The 22,346-nt window shown below is 36.5% G+C and overlaps 1 protein-coding gene across 5 annotated transcripts in view; it reads left to right on the top strand.

The window, feature by feature from the left end:
• Positions 1–22,346, top strand: part of Hecw2 (HECT, C2 and WW domain containing E3 ubiquitin protein ligase 2) — a 365,180-nt gene that overhangs the window by 301,486 nt on the left and 41,348 nt on the right. For all 5 annotated transcript variants that reach the window (XM_058580338.1, XM_046447322.2, XM_058580339.1 and 2 more), the window contains 4 exons: positions 7,717–7,800; positions 10,865–10,974; positions 20,248–20,368; positions 21,806–21,919. In XM_058580338.1, coding sequence (XP_058436321.1) covers positions 7,717–7,800; positions 10,865–10,974; positions 20,248–20,368; positions 21,806–21,919 — 429 coding nt within the window. The remainder of the gene's footprint in view (positions 1–7,716; positions 7,801–10,864; positions 10,975–20,247; positions 20,369–21,805; positions 21,920–22,346) is intronic.

Here is a 22,346-nt window from a genome sequence, read left to right as displayed (position 1 = left end):
ATTTGTGAACAAAAGCAAAATATCAGTACTGAATTCAACCTCAAAGCTTTTCCCGAATCCAAAAGAATACTACATCTATTTCTAAAATCATAGAGAATAATTATCATTTGGTAATAGCACAAAATGGTTTCTAGTGAAATCTGTTGTTTACATAAATTAATCACCCAGCTATTAATGAATCAGGAGTTTTTTTTTAAATAAAATAAGCATCCCATCTCTGTTAAAATGTATTTTTGTCTCTATCAGTGGATTTAAATAGTAAAGCAAATTATTTTCAGAAAAAAATTAACTTTGAATAACCAATGCTGAAATTAAAATTACCTTGTTTGATATTCAGTGTCCTGCATACAAATGACTTTTACTGATATATCCCATTGAATCATTTCCTTAGTGGGGAAAGCACATTTTACTGAAGACAATCTTGTGGACCCTTGAGGCATCCTATCTGTCTGCTTTTTATAATTTATGATAGAAATAATGTAATGGTACCATCTGCAGTTAAAATGTCTCAAAACATCTTGTGTTTTCTACCCTATCCATTGTTATATACTTACATTCTAAATAGTATGCCATGAAATCAGGGTCTACATCTTATTCATCTTTTTAATCATTACAGAACTTCTTGTCTTACATTGCATAGAATGGATGTTTGATAAACATTTATTAAATCTATCAATTTCATAGAACATATATTTGGAACTTAATGATAGTACCTGAAATTTTACCTTAAGAGATAAGTAGCTACATTTCCATTAGTCCAATTAACATAAAGATTCATCTTTTTATTACAATAATTTGCCTATTTTTGTATATTCTAATGGGTCATTTAGATCTTAGAAAATAACAGCTTAGCAATTATTTTGATAATGGCTAGATTTTCTTAGCATATAGGATTATTCTTGAGGCTTGAGATGAAATTTTGAATTGTGTTCTCAACTTTTAAAATTATGTTCAGATTTTGATTACAATTATATTTTATTTCTAAGTAATTTGTACACAATAAAATATTTATAGTTATCCCCTTTTAAATTTCATATCTATATTTTTTTTTCATGTATTCAATCCTTTCATTTCTTGCAATAAAACCTTTTTGTTCTCTTCACATAGGGAACTGGATTTTTCTCTTTAGGCTTTCCCAAAGTATTTTATATCTTTGTTTCTGATGTGGTAGATTTTGTTTTTTGATCTTCTAAATTATAACTGCCAAAATATGGGAAACTACTAGTTTTTCTGAAATTGGTACTTCTCATTATTTTCCCTATGCCATGGCATTTTATATCACTTTCGGAAAATACAGCCATCCTTACGTCTCCCTTTTCATTCTGTTTAACTTGCTTGTCCATTCTGAGTGCTTCATAGTAAGCATTTTTGTGGGATTTTTTTTGTATATTTAAAAAAATTAAATGGAATTATAATATAGCTTCAATTCCTGAATATATTTTTATTAAAAATACTTGTTATCAAATACATAATAAAATATTATAATTCATAAGAAAATATAAACCATAGTTATATATCCTGTATATCTAAATGTTAATTCCTCAAAATAATGATAGGCTTAGGGTTTAAGCTGTTAGAATGCCTTAAGAAAGACTCATTATAACTAGGTGCTTTTGTGCATAATAATAAATCTCTCTCTTTTTCCAGTACTAGAGATTAAATACAGAGGTACTCTATCACTGAGCTACATCCCCAATCTTCAGAAATTTTTTTTTTTTTTTTTAATTTTGAGACAGGGTTTCCTTGTTTTCCAGGCTGGTCTAGAATTTGTGATCCTTCTGTCTCAGCTCCCAAGTAACTGGGATTACAGGCATGTGCTGCTGCACCAGGCATAACGAAATTTCTTTTACAAAGTTCAAAATTGTTTTGCTTCACAGTAGTTCCCCACTTAAGAGTGGATGCATGTAATCACACATATAACTGAACCTTAGACACTTTTTTTCATATAAATATACATAGCTGTGGAAAAGTTTAATTTATAAATTAGGCACAGTAAGAAGTTAACAATAGCATCATAAAATAGAAAAAATAGAAAAATTATAACAATATGCTATAATAAAAGTTATTTAAACCTTATGAATATTTTATTGCTAGAATTTTCCAATCAATATTTTTGGACTAAAGAAAACAGAGATAACTAAAACTGCAGAAGGTGACACCATAGCTAAGGGGAACCACTGTATATAGATTGCTTTATTGGTAGTCATAGTTTCCATCATCTTTTGAATTATGAGGAATGTAAACCCTTCATATGGATTATCTCTGTGCTTCTCATCGCATTTTTTCTTGTTTTATGGAGAGGCCAGTGTCTTATCTACTATATATCATAGAAGTACTCAATAAATATTTGTGGAATGAACTCCATAATTAGAATGACTTTCCCATAACAAACAGAAAAAAGAGTGGGTCATCAGAAATCTAGCTTGACTGTTTTCAATAGGTATTACTGTCAGTAGAGAAAAGAATAAACACTTAGGAAGCCTGCCTAATAATATATTCAGTAATTAAAAATTTCTGAGAGCTTACAATATGATAGGCTCTATGCTAAATATTTTATCTTCATTCTATAATTATGCTAATTTTATAATAAAAAAAGCAAGCAAAAAGAGTCAAGTAATTCTTAGTTCTTAGCTTGGAGATAACTTATATCAATTTATGATACATTTTGCTCATAAGCATGTAGAGAATTCATTTCACTTCTGTGTCTCCATAAGAATCACATGACCATATGGACCTATACCTCCAAATCTAACCTTTGTAATGGGAGGTAGAAAGAAAAGTTGACCTTTCTACTGCTTTGCTCTAGCAGGGAAGTCAGACAACACTCTGTGACTCTAATAGGGAGTATGAACATCAGTGCTATCTTTCCTTTTGTGTCAGTATATCTTTGGGGAAGTCGAGGGTACTTCTCTAAAATTACCCTCAGGCAGTTTTAAAAGCATATGTACTGGTGACTGTGTTACTAAACTGTTTCTGCAGGAACCCGAGTGTGCAGAGTTTACAATCCAGAGAGTTTTGCGGTTTAGAGCTCTGCTGCTTCTAGTTGTTTTTAAACACGTGCTGTCCTTAACTTCACCAAAATGTTGGTTGGCTTCAGTGAGAATATTTTCTGTGGGAATTTTAGTCTTGAGACTTTGCTGTCCTCAAATGATCTTCTGCCAGAGTTGATCTTCTGGGGGTGATCCTGTGCGCTAGAGGAAGTGGTTAGGAGGCCTAAACATTGTGATTCTGAGACAGCACTAACTAAGGAATTTTTCCTGAAGTTGTCACTACACAGCTTAGCATTTTGACCATCTAGTTGTGGGTTTTCCTACTAAGAGATTACCTTTTTTAAAATAAATAAATAAATAAATCGCCTCTTCACCTGTCTTTGCAATCTCCCCAGTGGATTCTGGTTTAGTAAATAATCTGACATCAGCTTTCTGATTCTTTTTTTGTTTCCCTGCCGAAGCAAAATATGATAGCAAGATTGTTTATTCCAAACACAAGTGGACTGTCAGAAGCCAGATATGTTATTTGGGCATTAACTGCTCATGTGCCTAGTTTGTATCTTATGAAGAACTCATTGTGTGCATATCACAGTGCTAGGTATCTAGGGAGTACAAAGATGGAAGAGGAGGCGCTTTTGCTCTGAGAAATTCGAATTTCTAAAGGAACTTATTATAATCTTCATTATAAACCACTAAGAATGAATAGAATTTCTTCCTGCCACAGAGTCCCTAACTCTATATATTAACAAAATAAACTTGAGTAAATAAATGTATTAAAGTAATATTCAGACATCCCCCTAATCACTATCAGACATATTTTAGCAACATTTCTCAGACCAATTATGCAAATTTCAAACACTGAGTGGATTCAGAAATTCATAGCACTCAATCTGTTATTTTTCCATCTAAAAGGAAAAGAAATGTTACAGAACTATCAAGTAGACTTTCCCTAGTTTATTTTAAAAGAAATTTAAATGTGTACAAATGTAAATTATGGGAAAACCTCTTATGCTTATGGTTTCTATAGATTATAAACCTAAAGATAAATTAAATAAAAACTAAGAAAATTAGTAATGTTTGAACAAATGAGTAATATAAGAAGATTTTTTTTTTTTTTGCCTTCCAGAAGCCAAATCACCAATGTTGAGACCATCATCAGTGGAAAGACAATCTGTGCTTTTTGTGCTATTTGTGTTTGAATTGATTTTTCTGGTTTTACTTCTACTAGTCTTTCACATGTATCCTTAGCATTATCACAATAATCATTTTTCCTTCTTAACAAAAAACACGTTTATATCTACTGATTCATTGTTTTATTAAGCCAATTTATTTAATTATATATCCCCAGATAAAATATTGAAGAAGAAAGATATCACTAAATGCACCCTAGGATGAGTGGATTCTACCACCCACAAGTTTTCTATTTGCAAACTACTGTAAAGCTTTTGTTCTTAGAATAAGCCATGACATCTTTGATGCATTATTTAGCATAAATGCATAATTTACTTTTAAAATCCATCTCTTCTATTTTCTCTCTAGCCCATGGCAACTTGCATGACTTAGCCTCACTTGATCATTTTCTTGACGCAAATTAATGCTGCAAGAGAAAAGTTTTGTCCTTGTAATTGGTAAGAAAATTGTGCACGAGCAACAAACTGTGGCTGTCATATTTAACAACAAGGCCCTGCTGACCTAAGAGCAGCCAGTCCTGCTCACTAGTACTTTTAAAAGTTCATCTCAGATTGCTTGGCACCAAGTGCCTTGTAACTGCAGACCTGGGACTGCAGACATTCGTCATGAATGTCATCCTTATTATCTGAAATATGCTTCTATCATTTTAGCTCATTTGAGCACCAAAGTGAAAATACAAAATTTAAAAATGATTGGAAAACTCCAGATCATGTCTATAGATTTCTAGTAGGCGAGGACACCAGTTTGAGAAACACTAGTCTAGAATATTAGGCAAATATCTGATAACCAAGGAACAGTTCCTTTTTCTTTCTCAGAAAAGAGGTGACATTTCTGAGATGTCTGCTGACTTCTCTTTCTCCTTCAGCCTTGATCTGCTCTTGACCAGAGTTAACCAATATCTTTCTTCTACATAAAAGGACTGTGTAGACTAGGCACAGGTGTAAGGCCAAAACAGAGTTCCCTTAAGTGAACAGAACCATTGACATAATTTCACACAATAACAGAATTGACATTGACTTTCTCTCTTCTGCTGCACCATAAGCTCTTTGACAAGTGACTCTGTCCTACTCCCTTGGGATTCCCAGTGTGTGAGACCATGCATGGCAAATAGGGGGTGCTCTGGAAAGGTTTGCTGTAAGAGCACATAAATATTCATAGAAGAAAGAACTCAGTACATCAGATGACATGTTCCCGTTTCTGCTCCTGGAAGCATATGACACATGGCTCGTCATTATGGGTCAGATGAGTTGGCCTGGAGGAAACTAGTCTCTGCCTGTCTCTGGTATGTTCTTGCCTGAAGAATCACACTAGTTGCCCACTGCGTAGTGGTTAATATCTGGAAAGTGATGAAATATTTCCCATTTGGCATACTTCCTCTGATGCCTTCCCCCTTTCCTTTCCTCATCTTATCATCCCTATGACTCAGATGAGCTGTGCTGGTTTTCTTATTCACAGGAAACTTACAGGCCACAGTCCAGAACATAGGCTCTTTATCATTCATCACTCGACCCGTTCATACAGTTGCAGTTAAGTCAGGACGAATGCTCATGCTCTTTGGTTTTTGGTTTTGTTCTATTTGCCTGACTTCATTGTGATGATAGGTCAAGCAGATAAACTGTGTATTGGTTGGAGATAACTTTTGATTCTTCAAGATCAAAGCATATTGTTATTGACCCTTATACAAGTACTGCTTTGGTTAAGTAATTATTCATTTTTTTCCAAGATAATTATTTTTCTAACTTAGCCTTTTTGAGTCAGTGTTTAGATTTCTTATCAGAAAACCATTCACCAGATAATGGGCATAGGTTTCCATCACATGCTCCAGACCACTTGAGGGAAAATGTCTTTCCTGATTCAAGCCTTCATGTTAAAGTAATCTCAGCTGGGAGGCTACACTTCTGAGCAGTTTTCTTTTCTTTTCTTTTCTTTTTTTAACCAGGGATTAAACCCAGGGATACTTAACCACTGAGCCATATCTGCAGCCCTTTAAAAACACTTTCTCATTAAGTTGTTTAGGGTCTCACTAAATTGCTGAGGCTGGCTTTGAACTTGTGATCCTCCTGCCTCAGCCTCCTAAAGCACAGGGATTACAGGGGTGTGCCACCGTGCCTGGCATGAGCAGTTATTTTATGCACCTCTCCATCATTCATTTCTTCAGTCTTTTCTTTAAAAAAATGGTAGTTACTGGCAATAAAGGACAGAAAAGAAAATTTGGTAATACTAAAGATTAGATGCTTTGTATATTAACATTATGTAAAATGGATCTAGCCACAAGAAACGAAGAACTAAGCTCTAGATCACACCTCTTAATCTGTGTAGCTAAGGGCAAATCAGTTTTGATGTAATGGGAAATTCTTGTCTGAATAATTAAGCCTTGCTGTCCACTTATTGCCTTCAAGTCTGTGGGCAATCTTAAGAGAATTTGGAACTTGTAAACCTAAAATTCATTGGAACTTTATGAAAATATCAAGTAGAAAAATAAGATGTTCTGTAGATAAAAACTAAATCTCAATAAATACAGAGACTGACTTTTCATTTTGTAGTAGAGTAATCAAAATAGATTGTCCTTAGTGCTCAGAGTAAAATTGCAGATCTTCTTGGCCTCTCTGTTCCAATCAAATGTGATAGTTTTAGTACCACAGTTTTTTGTTTTTATTTTTTCCCCTATCTTACAAAAATGAACATGGTATGCTTTGAAATAGCATTAGGTAAACAAGGGAAAGCAACTAAGAGAATTTTTTAAATTAAAATTGTGTTCTATATCAATACAATTTGTTATATATATACTTGTTATATACAAGTTGAAAGCTGTAACATGAAGATAACTTATGAAACAAAAAAAAAAACTGGTGCTGTCACATGTGTTCATAATAAAATAGTGCCTGAAATAACTCACACCACTGGGTTGGATATGTATAGGTATGTTACATGTTTGCCCATATACAAAAAAAATCTGTTTCATCAACTGTAGTAACTAAGTGTTTCTATTTTTAACGGATTCAAAAAAAAGCCTTATGCATTTATATTGAAATTATAATGCATAGATACTATCTGCTTCCAGGTAGCAATGAGCTCCTCACACTTAACTTTAGATCTACCCTTAGAATAGATGAATGATCTTAACAATCCCTTTTTAGAATAGCAGGGGATGAATGTGAATACTTACTTATGGAAGAGCAGGGGACCAGCCTAAAACTGTTGCTTAGATTTTTACTCACAATGGCCTTCACTCACAGAGGGGACTGGTTTTAACGACTCCATCGTACTACCGTCTTGAGCAGTCCTTAGTCAACAAAATGTTCAAAGCAACAACATAATACCCTCCACACCCATGTTAGAACTAGGAGATGTTGATGTTCCCAGGGTCCTCCATGGGATGTGTATTCCTAGGGGATTACAGAGTAACTGCCACACAATAGGAGCCAAAATGTGCTCTGGAAATTATTTTAAAAATGTGCTTTACAATGAGTTACATCCCTAAAGCCTTCCACATGTATTCTGAGCTTGTTTTTTTTTTTTTTTCCAATCTGAACAGGGAGAAGATCCAATTTATTCGAACTGAAGGGACCCCAGGATTGGTACGCCTTTCTAGTGATGCAGACCTTGTTATGTTGCTGAGGTATGTAACACGGTGAAGTAGACAGTTTCCTGATAGATACTAGGAAGCATTTTAGAAAATAATATGCCAATATTGATAGCCTAAACATGTCTTCTTTATCTTAAAATAGACTTAAGGAAATACATTGAAGATTTATTTGAGAAATTACATTTGTTACCACAGAGATCTGTTTAATTTTGTTTTTACCCTCCTGGAAAAAGGATGTGGTATTTGAGAAGGGAAAGACTATAGAGATGAATGAATACAATGTCCTAGTCAGAATGGAATAGAAGAGTAACCAGAGAAGCTACAAACGATTTACCTCCTCAGGGCAGGACAGAGGTCATCTTTATGTTTTCTTTTTTTCTCAAAATGTGTTTTGTTTCCTTCTGCTGATTCAAGATATTACTTATTTACTTTGTGGTTTTATGAGTTTAGGTTTGGGAAGTTGGATCAGAAAGTTGAAATTTGGTCCCTGGCACTCACTGCCAACTTGAAAGCCCTTTATAAAGTCGACCCGTTGTATTTTCTTTTGTGATGGTTAGATTGGCTTTGGTTTTTAAATTTTAGAGTAGTTCAGAAGGGAAACTGTCAAGTTTTCAAAAGACTTTCTCAGTTTTAATATCATCTCTCAAATATAGGCAAGCCAGAGTAAAATAAAGGTCTGTTCTACCTAGTGGTTGGGAAACCCACCACAGAGGCCTCTGAAGAATTTAAGGGAATGTCATGCTGAGCCACTGAGGTGTTGTTTTATTTGTCCCTGAGTGCTAACAACCATTCATGTTTTTTATGATGATCTTGACTCTGGCCATTTCTAATTCTCCACTTGATGGTTGCTATCTATGTTGCCATATTTCACACTGACCACTTGATTGTTGCCAAAAGCTTATCCCTTGTATTGTTGCCCAAAAGTTGTTTGTGTGGTTGAAGCATAACTCAAAAGGATGTCATCACTTTCCACAGCCACTTTTCTCCACTTGACCTTGAACAAAATCTGCAAGGGAGGTGTCACTTCTCATTTTAGGGATGGCCTTGCTCCTCTTCTGTGGTAAACTGAGCTAATTCTGAAAGCAGCATCTAGTGCTTACATGATCAGGAAGACTACTGGCCTGTTAACATCAGAGTGTGATCTTTCTTTCTTTCAGAGTTTGGTGACAAAATAGTTTTGTTACAAAATTCTGGCTAGAAAATGACTCTTTTGCTTAATTCTAGAAATCTAATTTTTTCATTTAAACTAAGAATTCTGCTTTTGGAATTAGTAAGAACTATATTATAAAGCAAAAGTCATGAATATTCTTCAACTAACCTTAGTTAAATAATCTCTAGATGGTTTAAGTTTACATATTTTATTACCCTAGAGTTTCAAATATTTGTACTTTGTTCTTTGATAAATACTGTAATTTGCATGAATTTCTATGTATTATGTGGTTCAATTCAACAGTATCTGAAATCTCTTGTATAAAGGGCAAGGTCACATTGTCCTCTCTTTTAGGAAAATACACAGGTTCTCTGAAGGTAATGATTATTTAGAGTGGTATGAAAAATCTACCTCTATTTAGTAGTTCCATTATTGTTACCTAAAAATGTTTTACTTCATTTGAGTGACCAAATGTATTTATTATTTTAATAATAGTACACAATGATACATGTGTTATACGTACCTGCTTGTAGTTTAATGATTATTAAAAATGTGGGTGTTTTGTTTTTATCCTCAGTTCTTTATTTTTTACACCACTTTGGTATTGGATTTGCTTCAATCAGTGACTATGGACTCAAGCAGAGTATTTATTGTGTACATAGTGGAAGATTTTATGTTGGTTTTTGTATTTTGTCTGTTTCTTAAGAAGGGAAATCACCCCAGTACAAATGTACTTGATTTTCAGTGAGCCGCAATGTAGAAATAATACAGCTCTATGACACTTTCAACTCAAAGTCAACCTGTGTAAAGTTACCATCTAACATGGCTATTATAAAACACAAGAATTTTTAAATGACCCGTGGCACTTATTGTTGATTATTCAATTCCCTGTATCCTTTTAATAACTCAAGTCATGTAAAACTCATGCTTCTATCATAACTCATACAGGAAATGATTGATTATTTAGCCACATAAAATTGCAAAATTTATATAATAAAAGATACCACATATCAAGGGATAAAGAAAGGTAACAAACTGAAAGGATAATATTCACAGCACTTGAACAAAGAGATCGAGATCCTTACTACCTACACTGCTAGGTAGATGTTAGCACCATGAATAGATGACGAATGCCCTTAGAATATTTTAAAAGAAGAAACCCAAAAGAAAAATGGAAAAAAGATATAAAAATGCATTTCATAGAAATTGAAGCACGAATAAATTCATGGAAAAACTCTTATAATCCTAAAAATGCAATTTCAAATAATGAGATACCATATCACAATAGAAGATTGTAAAACTCAAAAACTCTGATAATACCAAATGAGACATAGGAACTCTCATTTTACCTGGGTTTGGTGGGATTGTGATTTCTTCAATCTCTTTGGAGTGCATATGGATAATATTTTGTACAGTTGAAAAGCCATATGTGTGTTTACTGAGAAACTACTTTTAGGTATATGCTACATTTACACCTAAGAAACTCTTTTATACATATACAAGGTGACACATAGAGGATAAAAGTATGCACTTTGAAAAAAGTAAATATTTGTCCAAAGAGGTATAGAGAAATAAACTGATATGTTTATAGAATGGCCTGCTATATTGTAGACAAAAGGAACACACTAGATCCTTATGCATAGATATCAGAATTAGAACAATATTGTTGAATGAGAAAAAACAAATCAAGAATGCTATATACTTAGAGTTTATATAATTTTTAACAATGTAGGAGGCATTGTTCATCTATACATTCCTCTATATAGATACGTTTCAGAATACAAAACTATGGAAGAATACCTGTAAGTCATGGTGGTGGAGAACAAGGGACCTCTGAGGGATGGGCTGTGTGGAGTACAGACTCTCCTACTTTCCTACTCATTGTGCAAATGAGGCTTCCCCCACCTCTTTGACTAAAGTATGCATTTTGTTTCTTGTGTTCTTCAGCTTATTTGAAGAAGAGATAATGTCATATGTGCCTCCACATGCCTTACTCCACCCCAGCTACTGTCAGTCCCCACGTGGCTCCCCCGTGTCTTCTCCTCAGAACTCACCAGGTAGGTCCACCTACTGCTCATGTGAATTCTCTGAGGAGTATGCCCCAAAGTCAGATATTCTCTCCTTCCTAAAGGACTAGTGTAGGCACAGGTACATGTTGTGTGGCATTTGTTGTCTCTTAAAAGCAGCTTGTTTCTGTGGGGATTCATTTTAGCAGAAAGATGATGAATAGGGGGATAAATGTTAGTAGTACGACAGGCTTCCATACAATTTACTCATTGTTATGTTATGTGGTGCCTTACACACCTTGGAAAATACTAAGGTACAAAATACTATGTTAGTTTTTTGGATTCATAAAGTGCCAGTGGGGAGACATTGGAAAATAAAGTCTCCATTCTCAAGACATAATATTGAATTTAAATTATTCAGTGTCATGGACTTAGATATTCTCCCCTTCAGTATTCACTAACTGTATTAGATAGGAAAAACAAAAAGAAAGCTAAATGGGCAGAAAGAGCATATTGATAGATAAATTCAGATTTGTAAACTCAAACTCTTTTGAAAAATGAATGTGAATGAAGGAGGGAAGGAGTAAATGAATGGATGAATGAATGGTAAAAAATGAAACATAACAAATGAGTCTTTTTTTAAGGAAGGTAGACATAATTCTGACAGAACATTGACTATATTTATCCTTATTATAGGCAATGAATTTTTCACACTTTAACAGCTATAAAATTTAAAACTGTTTCAATATAAATTCAAACATCCAGGGTATCACTAAAAGCGCTGTATGTTCTTTGATATTTCACATGTGTTTTCACATATTGCTATGATAATGAAGCTGCAGCCTAACTGAATACTGCAGACAGGAACAGGTCTATTAATTTGTTCACATAACACAGATTTATTGAGCATCCAACTATGATCCAAGCACTGGATTAAACCCTGGTGGTATACAGATGAATAATGCAGTCTGCCTTTGAAGGGTTCATGGAGGTGTAGTGAGTCAATAATGACTCTGAACTCTGTTGTTAGTCCTGTAATGAAGAGCTTGTATGGGAACGCAGATGTGGGAACAATTATTCCTTCAGTGTTGGGGGTGGGGTGTTTGGGGAAGGTGAGGATAACAGACATGAAGTCACCCTTAGATGCTGATGAATAGGAATCTGCCAAGTAGACCAAAGAAAGAACTTTCTAGTTAATGGGGAAGCATAAGCTAAGGTGCAGAAGCATGAAAAGCATTGTTAGGGGCAAGTTAATAGTTACAAGTGAAGAGGAGGTCTGAAAGCTCAGGTTGGTAAGGTAGAGTAGGTCCAGTTGGTCAGTGAAGCCTTATCTCAATGAGAAATCCATGAGAAACCTCTGAAAACTTATAAACAGAAGAATAACAAAAATATAGATTCGTTTGGTGACAGTATGGAGAATAGATGAGAGACTGGAGCCCAAGATACCATTTGGGAAGCTGTTACGTTAGCCTTGTGACACGATGAATAAAAGGCTGGACTGGGGCACAGGGTGAAGACATGGGAATAAATGCAGGGGTTATGTTGGATGCAGAGACAAGGACTTTGAGTCCATATAGGGAAGAGTCAAGGCAGAATCGAAGGTCCTTACTACCTACATTGCTAGGTAAATGTCAGCACCATTTACCAAGAAGGAGAAGAAGGTTAGACTTGAAATGAGAGGTGAAATGAATTTGGTTTTGGATGTATTTTGTTGAGAAATCTTTGGGCCATCAGCTGGAAATACACAAAGACATCTGGAAAAAATAGTCATGGAGTGAAGTAGAGGTTGATAGCCAGGAATTGAGTGTACTGGTGGTAATTGAAGCCCAGAGTGTAGTTTAGAGGAAGTAGGGAGGAATGCCAGTGAAAAGAAGAGAAAATAGTTGATGGTGACATGGGGAGCCTCAATATTTAAGTGATGGGCTGAGGAGAGTAAAGTAAGGTGAGCCAATGGATTTGGGCATAGAATTAGGAAAGTCTTTTGAGGGGAGTCAGTTTTCAAGGGGATGCAGTTCACAGAGAAAAATGCTCAAAGGTTTCAAGAAGAATGTGGTCTGAGGAGAGGCCATTAGATCTTAAAATTGTGAAGTTATAAACGATCTCTGCTAAAGAGTCTATGAACTAATAAACTGGATTATGACCAGTTATAGAATGATGCAGGATGTAAAGTAGAAGCCAGGAGTGTGGCATGCTCTTTTCACAAAGCATGGAGTTGATGAGAAAGGAAAGGCAGAGGAGAAAGTGAAGAAAGGGTCTTTGGGGGTAGGGTAGTTGAGCATGTACCTGGAGCAGTCACAGGGTGGGTGGAAGGAGAATGGTTTATTGAATGAGGCAAAAAGCAGCCATCACAACACAGGCCTTTGGGAAGGCAGGACACAGAAAGGAAGAGCATGGGCCAACTCTGGAAGAGTTGGAGACAACTGTTCAGATGACACCAGGTGAGAGGAAATATTCTTGACACTACAAGTAAGTTCAAAGATATAGGGGAAAAAACTGATGGAATACATAGCTGACCTTAGTCATTTACCAGCTGTGTGACTTGAAGTAAATTCACCTCCTTCCCTGATCTTGAATATTTCTTTTTCTATAAAATGGACATAAGGATAGTCACTTTACCTCTGATGGTTATTTTTGGAAAAATGCCTTTAGTGATGCTGGAACTTAGCAGACCTCCAAGAAATGTTAATTTATCCTTTTTTCTTTCTTTCTGGAAATTTTCTCCCAAGAAGCATAGTTTGTCCATATATGAGTCATTCATAACTGGATCCACGCCTTACTGATTTGCAGAGCTGGCTGCTTAGGCATTTCGTCATTCAGGGAGGTCTTTTTTTAGTAAGAACCTATGCTAGGCTGGGCACAGTAGTACATACTCATAATTCTAGCTACTAGGAAGGCTGAAGCAGTGGGATCACAAGTTCAAGGCTAGCCTCAGCCATTTAGCAAGACCTTGTCTAAAAATAAAATTTAAAGGTGAAAAAAAAAGTTGGGGGTGTGCTAGACCCTGGGAGGTTCAATCCTCAGTAACACACACACACACACACACACACACAACAAAAAACAAAAAAAAAAACAAGAGTGATAGAGAAGAAAAGAACAAACAAACAAATGAACCTTTGCTAAAGTTTCGTCTGATGTTCATGGTTAAAGAAATGAAGCCATGTAGATTATCAGTCATGCCATCAAGGTTCTCCATTCTAGGCTCTTTCTGAGGCCCATCCTTCCTCAGAAAAAGGTAGATCACCAGATTCTCTTAGGAGCCCTGCCAAGTATGCTCTTAAAGACTGGCTGAACATTCTTTGATTTTGTGCGAATATTTAAAATGGTGACCCAGTTTACTTCTTCATTTAGCATCCAAATGCACATGAGTAATCCATGGTGGTCCTAAAATTCATTCTAGAAGCTTAGATTTAAACATTTTCCAAAGACATGTGTAATCCAAATATATCTAAATTACTAGCAGCATTTGTGGTGGTTTTAATTTTCAGGAAGAATCATCTCCACATTTTTTGGCCTACTCTGTTTCAATGGGCCCTGTTTGATCTTGAGATTGGGATGTACTGCCTGATATCAGTGGAAGTAGCTGTAACTAATTCCACATGATAGAAGAGCAGGACTTGCTAGCCTCGTTTCCTTTGTGGAGGAATCTTCTGTTTCTTTAAGTCAAATAGCTTCTTCTACCAGTATTCCTGAAGGTTTGGTAAAACTAATATTTTAAAGTGGCCTGATCCTTTTTATCATAAGTGGAATTTTACCCCCTTAAGTGGTGTGAGAATAACATTGTGAAAATTATGACAACAATAAATTTTAATGATCTTCATTCAGAATGCCCAGGAACCTGGTAGTATTTCCACGTTTTTCCTCATTCCAAGCACATTTATGGGTCTTTTCACATACAGAAGAGAGAGGGGCTTTGGAAACTTTGACTCACTGCTTTCTGCAGCTGTTAGAGTGCTCACTTAAAATTTGTCAAAATTTTGGAATGTGAAGGTTCATTTTTCTAGGACCTTTATAATGCCAATCCCAACCTCTGCTCTGCCAGAAGGAAAAGATCTTTGCAAATACCATATGGTTTATTATGCCAAATAGGGGACCCAGAAGTTTATTTAAGTGAACATTTCTAGGAATTTAAATGCAGTAACACCTAATTTATCTAATATTGTTGGAGATGTGCTCCCTTATGTGAATTTTCCAGGTAATCAAAGCTATGACTTTAACTACATGAGAATTTGTTTAACCGACTATTTGCTGAAACTCTTCATAAGTACATTATATTTCTCCTTGCTTTCATATACACAGCTCATTGAGGAGATTTCATGGTTTCGGAGATCATTGTGCCTATTATGGTGCAGAGCTGTGGTCACTTGATTAGGACTCAACGGGAAGCTAGGACCTGCACAAGGTCACACTAAGAGGAAGTAAACAGACTCAAAGAGCCCTGGAGAGCAACTTGAGGGTCTTCACTGAAGGTTTTCTTGAGGGAATGGGCTGTAAAAGGGATTATTTCATCCAACACATGGTGGGACTCTCATAAAATCTTCTTTTCCTCTTTCTCTCCCTGCAGAGTGTTAGCATCTTACCAACTGCTCGTTCTATACCCTTCCACCTTGCTCCCCCAGCTCTCTCTCCTCTCAGATATGTCTTTAGCAGTAGAGAGCTTTTGCTTTTCGGTAGTCCTCCATGTTCTCATCCCTATTAGGATGCCGGTCATTGTCATGCCTGTCAGCATTCCCTTTATAAGTTGCTTCTTTGCCAAAGTCTGAGAAATCAGAGCATCAAATTGTTTTCAATGCATGGTATGTACATGTGCATCCACAAACTCAAAATATGACCCAAGGGCCTTTTACTACTCTTAGAGAATAAAGCAAAAATGTGAGGGATTCAGCACTTGTTTTGTGCCAGCTAGTTCTGAGGTTTTGCTTTTTATTTATTTATCTTATTATTTCCATCAGTTTCAGTGTTGAACTATGGTTCAGAAGGTAGAGCCTTCCAGAAATTATTGTAATGCTCAATAGTTTGTTTATACACACAGGGAATTGTTGTTGTTGTTGTTTAAATCATATGAAGAGCTTCTTTCTTTCTTGTTTCTTTTTTCCTTTCTTTCTTTTTCTTTTTTTCTTTCTTTTTTTTGGTGGAAAATAAACCAAGAAAGAAGGGGATTTCCAACTTCATCCCAAAACAGAGGCCTAGAGCTGTTGTGGATTAGGCCAAGCTCCAAACCCTATCCGGTGCAGGGCAAGTGCTAGTCATCAAAGTCATCTGAGTTCCAAGTTGCACACCAGTATCAGAAAAAGACTGAGATTTCTCGGGAGTTGAACGCCAACATTTTTCTAGTGTCGTTTAAAATGTTTTGTCAGGTAGAATTCTTTAATTTGCAATTTTCTAATAATAGTAATGATTTCTATAATAGTATAGAAATTTTCTAATAGTAATAGAAATCCTGTACCATTCTATGAAAGTTCTTTAGGTGTGCCTAGCAATGACAAAGAAGAAAAAAAAAAACACACTAATATCTAATACTGAAATATTTTCCTCCAAATGATTAGTATAATGCTGACCATACATGAAGTCAGTTCCTCATTTGATCACTTACTAGATGCAACATTGACCTTTGGTATCTGATTTCCTTTTGTAAGACTGTGAAGACCATACAGGCACCTCTCTGTGAGAACATCCTATCCTAGAACTTCACCGGAAGTTATGGTTCCCATACAATACTGTTAGCAGAAGCTTCCAGGAACATTTTTGGTTTTCAAAACAGAAGTAGCATTATTCCTCCCCTGGAATCTCTTGGCAGTTGCACCTGACTTGTAATTAAGAATTTGACAAAGACCAGAGCATAATTTACTGTAATTTTTAAATGCTGAAGCATATATAAGTGATTTTTCATAATAGATGTATTAGGAAAAGAATTTTTGCCTTGAATAATTTGTCTCCAGAGCCTCCATAATGAAATCGCTTTACCTAGCGTGTGAATGGAGTCAGAGCTAATTTTTATTATGTCTGTGCTGATAGTGATGGAATGCATTGTGGTATTTCCCACATCCTTTTAAGCATCTCAAATTATACAGCTCTAGTGTATGTGCTGTTTCTTAAAGTAATCAACTCTTAAAGAATCATGTTTCTTTTGAGTCTTGAAAGATTTTCATTCAGTCCTTTGTTCTTCATTTTCCTCTTCTCTATGAATGATTGTACTCTTAAAAGCTGATTCATTGTGGCTGTCTTCTGAGCTGTCTGGGTTACTCGTCTGCAGTTTCTTAGACTGGAGCACCAAGGATTTGTGCTTCATTGCCCTCCTCCCCCATCCACCCAGGAGGGCAGCATTGTGCTCATGGAGTTCATGTTTCTTTGTGGAGCAAATGATGTCTTTCATACATGCAGGAAGCATTCCTCCTGGGTTAACCCCTGGATGCTGCCCACATGTTTTGCTGGTTACATTTGATCTTCCTGTAAAGAGAATCCTGGTTCTCAACCATGGTTGCACAGAGAAACCATCTGGAGAGCTGTGTACAACACTTATGCCTGGGTCCTACCCCCACAGATTCTGATGTAATGCATTTTGGGTGTGGCTTGAACTTCGGGATTTTTAAAAGCTTCCTAAGTGCTTCTAATATGCAGTCAAGACTGAGATCTTGCTAGGAGTCTCTTCTGCTTCTTAGATCTTTTAAGGTCAAGTTTACTTTTTTTCTTTTTGACATAACTCTTAGCTTTTGGAGTAAAAGATTCCTAATTGTACAAACAGATCTCCTGACAGATCACTGATCAGTAGTCAATTTTTTCAATATCCATTCCTAAAACCCCAACACATTTCCCCATGTGTTTACTGTTACCTCTATGCTGATAACAATGACAGCTTCTTATGCAGCAGACACTGCACAAAGTGTCACCTATACACTAACTCATGTAGTCCACTGATGTAGCCCTGGTCTCTCACTCACACTCCAGTACTATATTGTCAAGTACCTGTAGAGCACATCCACCTGACCAGCTGTCATCTCCAGCTCAGTATGTATAAGGCTTCATATGCTTCTCTCCACCAGCATCATTTCCCACAATGCTTTCAGCATCAAGCTGACCTGGCTCCAGTCCCAAACCTACTACTATCAGTGGCATATGACCTGGACAAGAAACTGCATCTTTGTTTTCCTTAGTTGCCAAGTGATAATGATGATAGTAATAATAATAACAGCCACTTCATAGACTTGGGAGGATTTCTCAAGATCCCTATGTAAAGTGCATCATCCCTAATATAACAGGCACTTAACAAATGATAGCTATTGTTATTGTTGAAAATCGATGTTATCGGGGTTTCCCATTCCTCTTCCTTACTTTTCTACTGTTACCAATTCATATTTCACATTGTAAATGTTCCTCTGAGTCACCACCCTCCTGACTAGTCCTTATCCCCTCAGGCCTTGTTGCTACAACAATTTCTAACTGGGTATCCACCCTCTAGTTTCCTTTCCTCTTTCCCACCCTTAATCGGTCCAACACACTCTGAAAATAATTTTGTTAATGAAACACCATTTGTATGTTATTCCCTTGCCGAAGAACCTATAAAGGCTTTCCACTGTTCACTGCACCATGCCAAACTCCTCTGCTAGGTTTTTAAAATTCCTCTCCTAATTCGACTCCAGCACTTCTGACTGATTTAATTTCCCGTTTACTCCCCAGTACACCCCCTTCACTCTAGGCTAGTGGGTTTCTTCAGCATCTTCTGAATATGAAGCAATCATTTTTCCAGCTCTTGCTGACCTGTTCCAGTATAGAATAGAGATTCTCCTCCATTTTCAAGGTTTGGTTTCAATTAAGACTCCCTCCTTAGGTCTTTTTCAATTTAATCTCCACCTGTGCTCATTACTTTTCTGTGACATCACTGTAACTTTTCTATACCACTGATATCAAAAGCAAATACTAGGAGGCCAGGCAGCCAGTGTCATTGAGTAGCTATGGCAGAGGGAAGAACACAGGCCTGGTTTAATAGAACAGCTGCTCCTGTCTCCCCAGAGAAATGCGAGCCGGTTGTTGTAATATTTCCCAAATAATTTTCAAGAGAAAAACATAGTTTTTTTTTAAACTTGAAATCTCCTAAATTTTTGAATGTCAGTAATCAATTTTAAATCCTAAAAAAAGAAAAAGCAAGTGGGGCAAACAAAATAGATTTATAGGACTGGGGATAGTCCAAGGGCTATAGGTTTGTCACCTCTGCTTTATAATCTGTGTACCACCTAGTTTAGGATTTATGCTCTAATTATTTTCTGTGTTTTAATTATGTCTCCCCAACCAAGATAGTCATGCCAGAACCCTACCTTATTCATTTTTAGCATCCATGATTGAATCTAACACAGTATTAGCAATAAATAATAAACTAATAATAAATAACAGCTGATTCATTTGTTAAGGAAATTTTTCATGAACTTACATGATGTGTGATGAACAAGACTTCACAATTTGTGTTTTCTGGTTTATTTTATTGAGTTGGAAGTACTTGGTGGAAATATCCAGTGTGTTTTTATGTCTGTGTCTGACTCCCATTTCATCATCAGTTTAATATCCCAAGTTGTTGCTTGTGACCCAAAGCAAGATTTTTCTGTGGAAAGAGGAAGAAACTGTGATGCTCTTATACTGAGCTACTGGATGATATAAATATCTTTAAATATTCTGTAGATATTCACTGCACTTGGTGCATTCGGAATGCAATAAATATCACTATTATTTACTCTTTGTGCAGCCAGAAGACAAGTACCTTCTGCAATTATGTTTTAATTGTTTTTATACTAAGACTACCTTACCCTGCAATAACAAATATATATAATTATATATCTGAAATCTTTCTTATTTTTATAGTGCATATGTGAATAAACCTTTTGTGGATTTGGGGGGTGAGGAATGTCCAATGAATGATAGAAACTGACTATTCTTGCCTTATATGCCACATACTTTCACATAGTAGCTTCCTGTTGAATTGCCATGATATCATTTCAGCAGCAAGAAAAGATACTTCATCCTGAACAGTTAATCACTGGACATGAGTAACTCCGTTTGACTCATATTAGTTTGGAGTAAAAAGGGGAACATATTTGAGAAAAACATGGGCATCCTGTAACTACTCAAAGAGGATCTTTATTCTTAACCAAAAAGCCACAAAGATGTCACTTAAGACCCTGGTTAAGCTTTGCTATATCCTTCAACTTGGAGAGGAGGGGAAGCAGAAGCTGAAAGTATTACTGGTTTTATTTGTTAATGGGGGTGGTTTCTTCATGGCAATGTGATGAAGGTAAGGACAGTGCTCAACCCCAGCTTGTCCTCCTCTGTGGTATCCTCTAGGTACTCAACGTGCCAATGCCCGCGCTCCAGCCCCTTACAAGAGAGATTTTGAAGCCAAACTAAGGAACTTTTACAGGAAGTTAGAGACTAAAGGATATGGACAAGGCCCAGGGAAATTAAAGTAAGTCAAAGTAATACAAACCACATGATTTATAGATGGTTTAAGGATGGGATGTAGTCGGAAATTTAGGAAATTGTGATTTGGGACAATGAGCCTATGTTTTAGTGGGCGTGATTATTTTGGCATTTGTAAATTACAGTATCATGTAAGATGTAGTTCTAGAGTTAACGTACGATTAAACTTCAGGTTTGAAATCCAGCAGTGAATGCACTACTGCTTTCCTTGTAAAAATAGGGGCAAAATAAAAAGCTGATTAATTTTTTTTTCTCCCAAAGAGTACCTCTTGGCTTCCTGGATAGTCATTAGATATTAAATTATTGCCGTGTCTCTGACAGCATGTTACTATTTTCTGAGCTGACTTGAATGTATGGTTAGCTCTATTTCATTCTCTGTGACAACTTTCATCTACAAGAGAATGGGTCATGAATGTTGTTTCTGCCTTTCTCACCCTCCCTTTCAGTGGGGACACTGAAACATCCTCATCATGTTGTCTGGCCTAGATTTGTTTTCACTCCTTACTTACCACTCTTCCCCTCCTCCCCATGTCCCCACTACAGCTCACTATGCCACCTAGAGAGGGCAGGGGAGGGGGGTCTCCCTTGAAGCATCACTATGACCTGGGTGCCTGACCCCTCTGCATAGGAGGGCTCATTGTCAATTTCACCTTCATCTCCCCATCCCCAACACCATCATTCTCTGAGCTGTAATGGTGTCGCACTTGACTTACAAAGTCTGGATCATCCGGTTTCATTCACCCAGCCTCCCTGTCCTCTCTTGGTCCATTACCATTTACATGAAGGGCAAATGGATATCTGTGGCAGGACCACTTTAATGTCATCATCACAAGTAAATTAATTGGCCATGAGCATCATCTACTTTTATCTACCCCTTAGGGAATCTCAAGGTTGGCTTAATTTAAAAATTAAATTAAGCACAATTGTAAACTCCTCTGCTTTGGAGGACACAGACTTTTTTCCCTTCTCCTGGTTCTCCGGAGAGAGTCTTAGTAACTGAATTCCTTGTCTAGGTGCATTCAGGCTTAAAGCATTACCTCATAGGGTTGTTCTTCATTTAGTAAACAAAAGTTTGTGTGTGTTTGTATAGTGTGTGGGTGCACACGTGTGTGCATGTGTATTGTTGTATGATCATTTTTCTTCTGGATAAGTGACTGGCCACTCAGAAAAGACTCTCAGGATGTTTTTCAGACCAAAGGTGGGGCACTTTATTTACCCTCAAGTCTCTTATGTAATGTTTGTTAATGCTGCTAAGAAATAAGAACAAGTGTGTACTTTTAATGCAGACAGTGATGGTAGTAAGTAACTTTACCTCTAGCCTAGTTAATTGTGGTAAATAGAAATTAAATAGCAGGTGCCAGGCTCTAGAAAGATAAGGAAGAGGAAATAATCTGTGTTTTCCCAATTGTCTCTTTACGGACAGGTTAATTATCCGAAGAGATCACTTGCTAGAAGATGCTTTTAATCAGATTATGGGCTACTCCAGAAAAGATCTGCAGAGGAATAAGCTGTATGTCACCTTCGTCGGGGAGGAAGGGTGAGGAGAACAGAGAAGTGGCTGGGGAACACAGGCTGTGGCTGCAGGGCGGATGTTTCTCCATGTCGCTGTGGTTGCCTGAAACAGGAAATCCTTCTGGCAGGAAGTGCTGTTCTCATACACTTAAACATTTCAGCTTTTTTTTTTTAAGGCTTCCTCTGGTTTTTAAATCATTTGACATAGAAATTCTTTGGTTAAAGTCTTGTAGCTATGATCATTTTTGAGAGCAGGAGACTAGTTTGGTTTCTTCTCTCTCCATCTCTCTTTCTCTCAAAGGGAAGAAAGTGAGACTTTGAGGGGTAAAAAACAACAGTGAATTGCATTTTAACATCTAAGATCTTGTGTTCTGCCCTCGAGTGCTGGGTACAATTTGCTTCACCTGTTAAATAAGTTCAGTTTCAGCATCACAAGTTAGAATTCTGCTTTT

This window comes from Marmota monax, unplaced genomic scaffold, assembly GCF_021218885.2.
Source record: "Marmota monax isolate L192 unplaced genomic scaffold, Marmota_monax_Labrador192_F-V1.1 WCK01_AAM20220418_F8-fsc00007, whole genome shotgun sequence".
NCBI classification, from domain to species: Eukaryota; Metazoa; Chordata; class Mammalia; order Rodentia; family Sciuridae; genus Marmota; species Marmota monax.
This window is presented reverse-complemented; position numbering and strand designations above follow the sequence as displayed.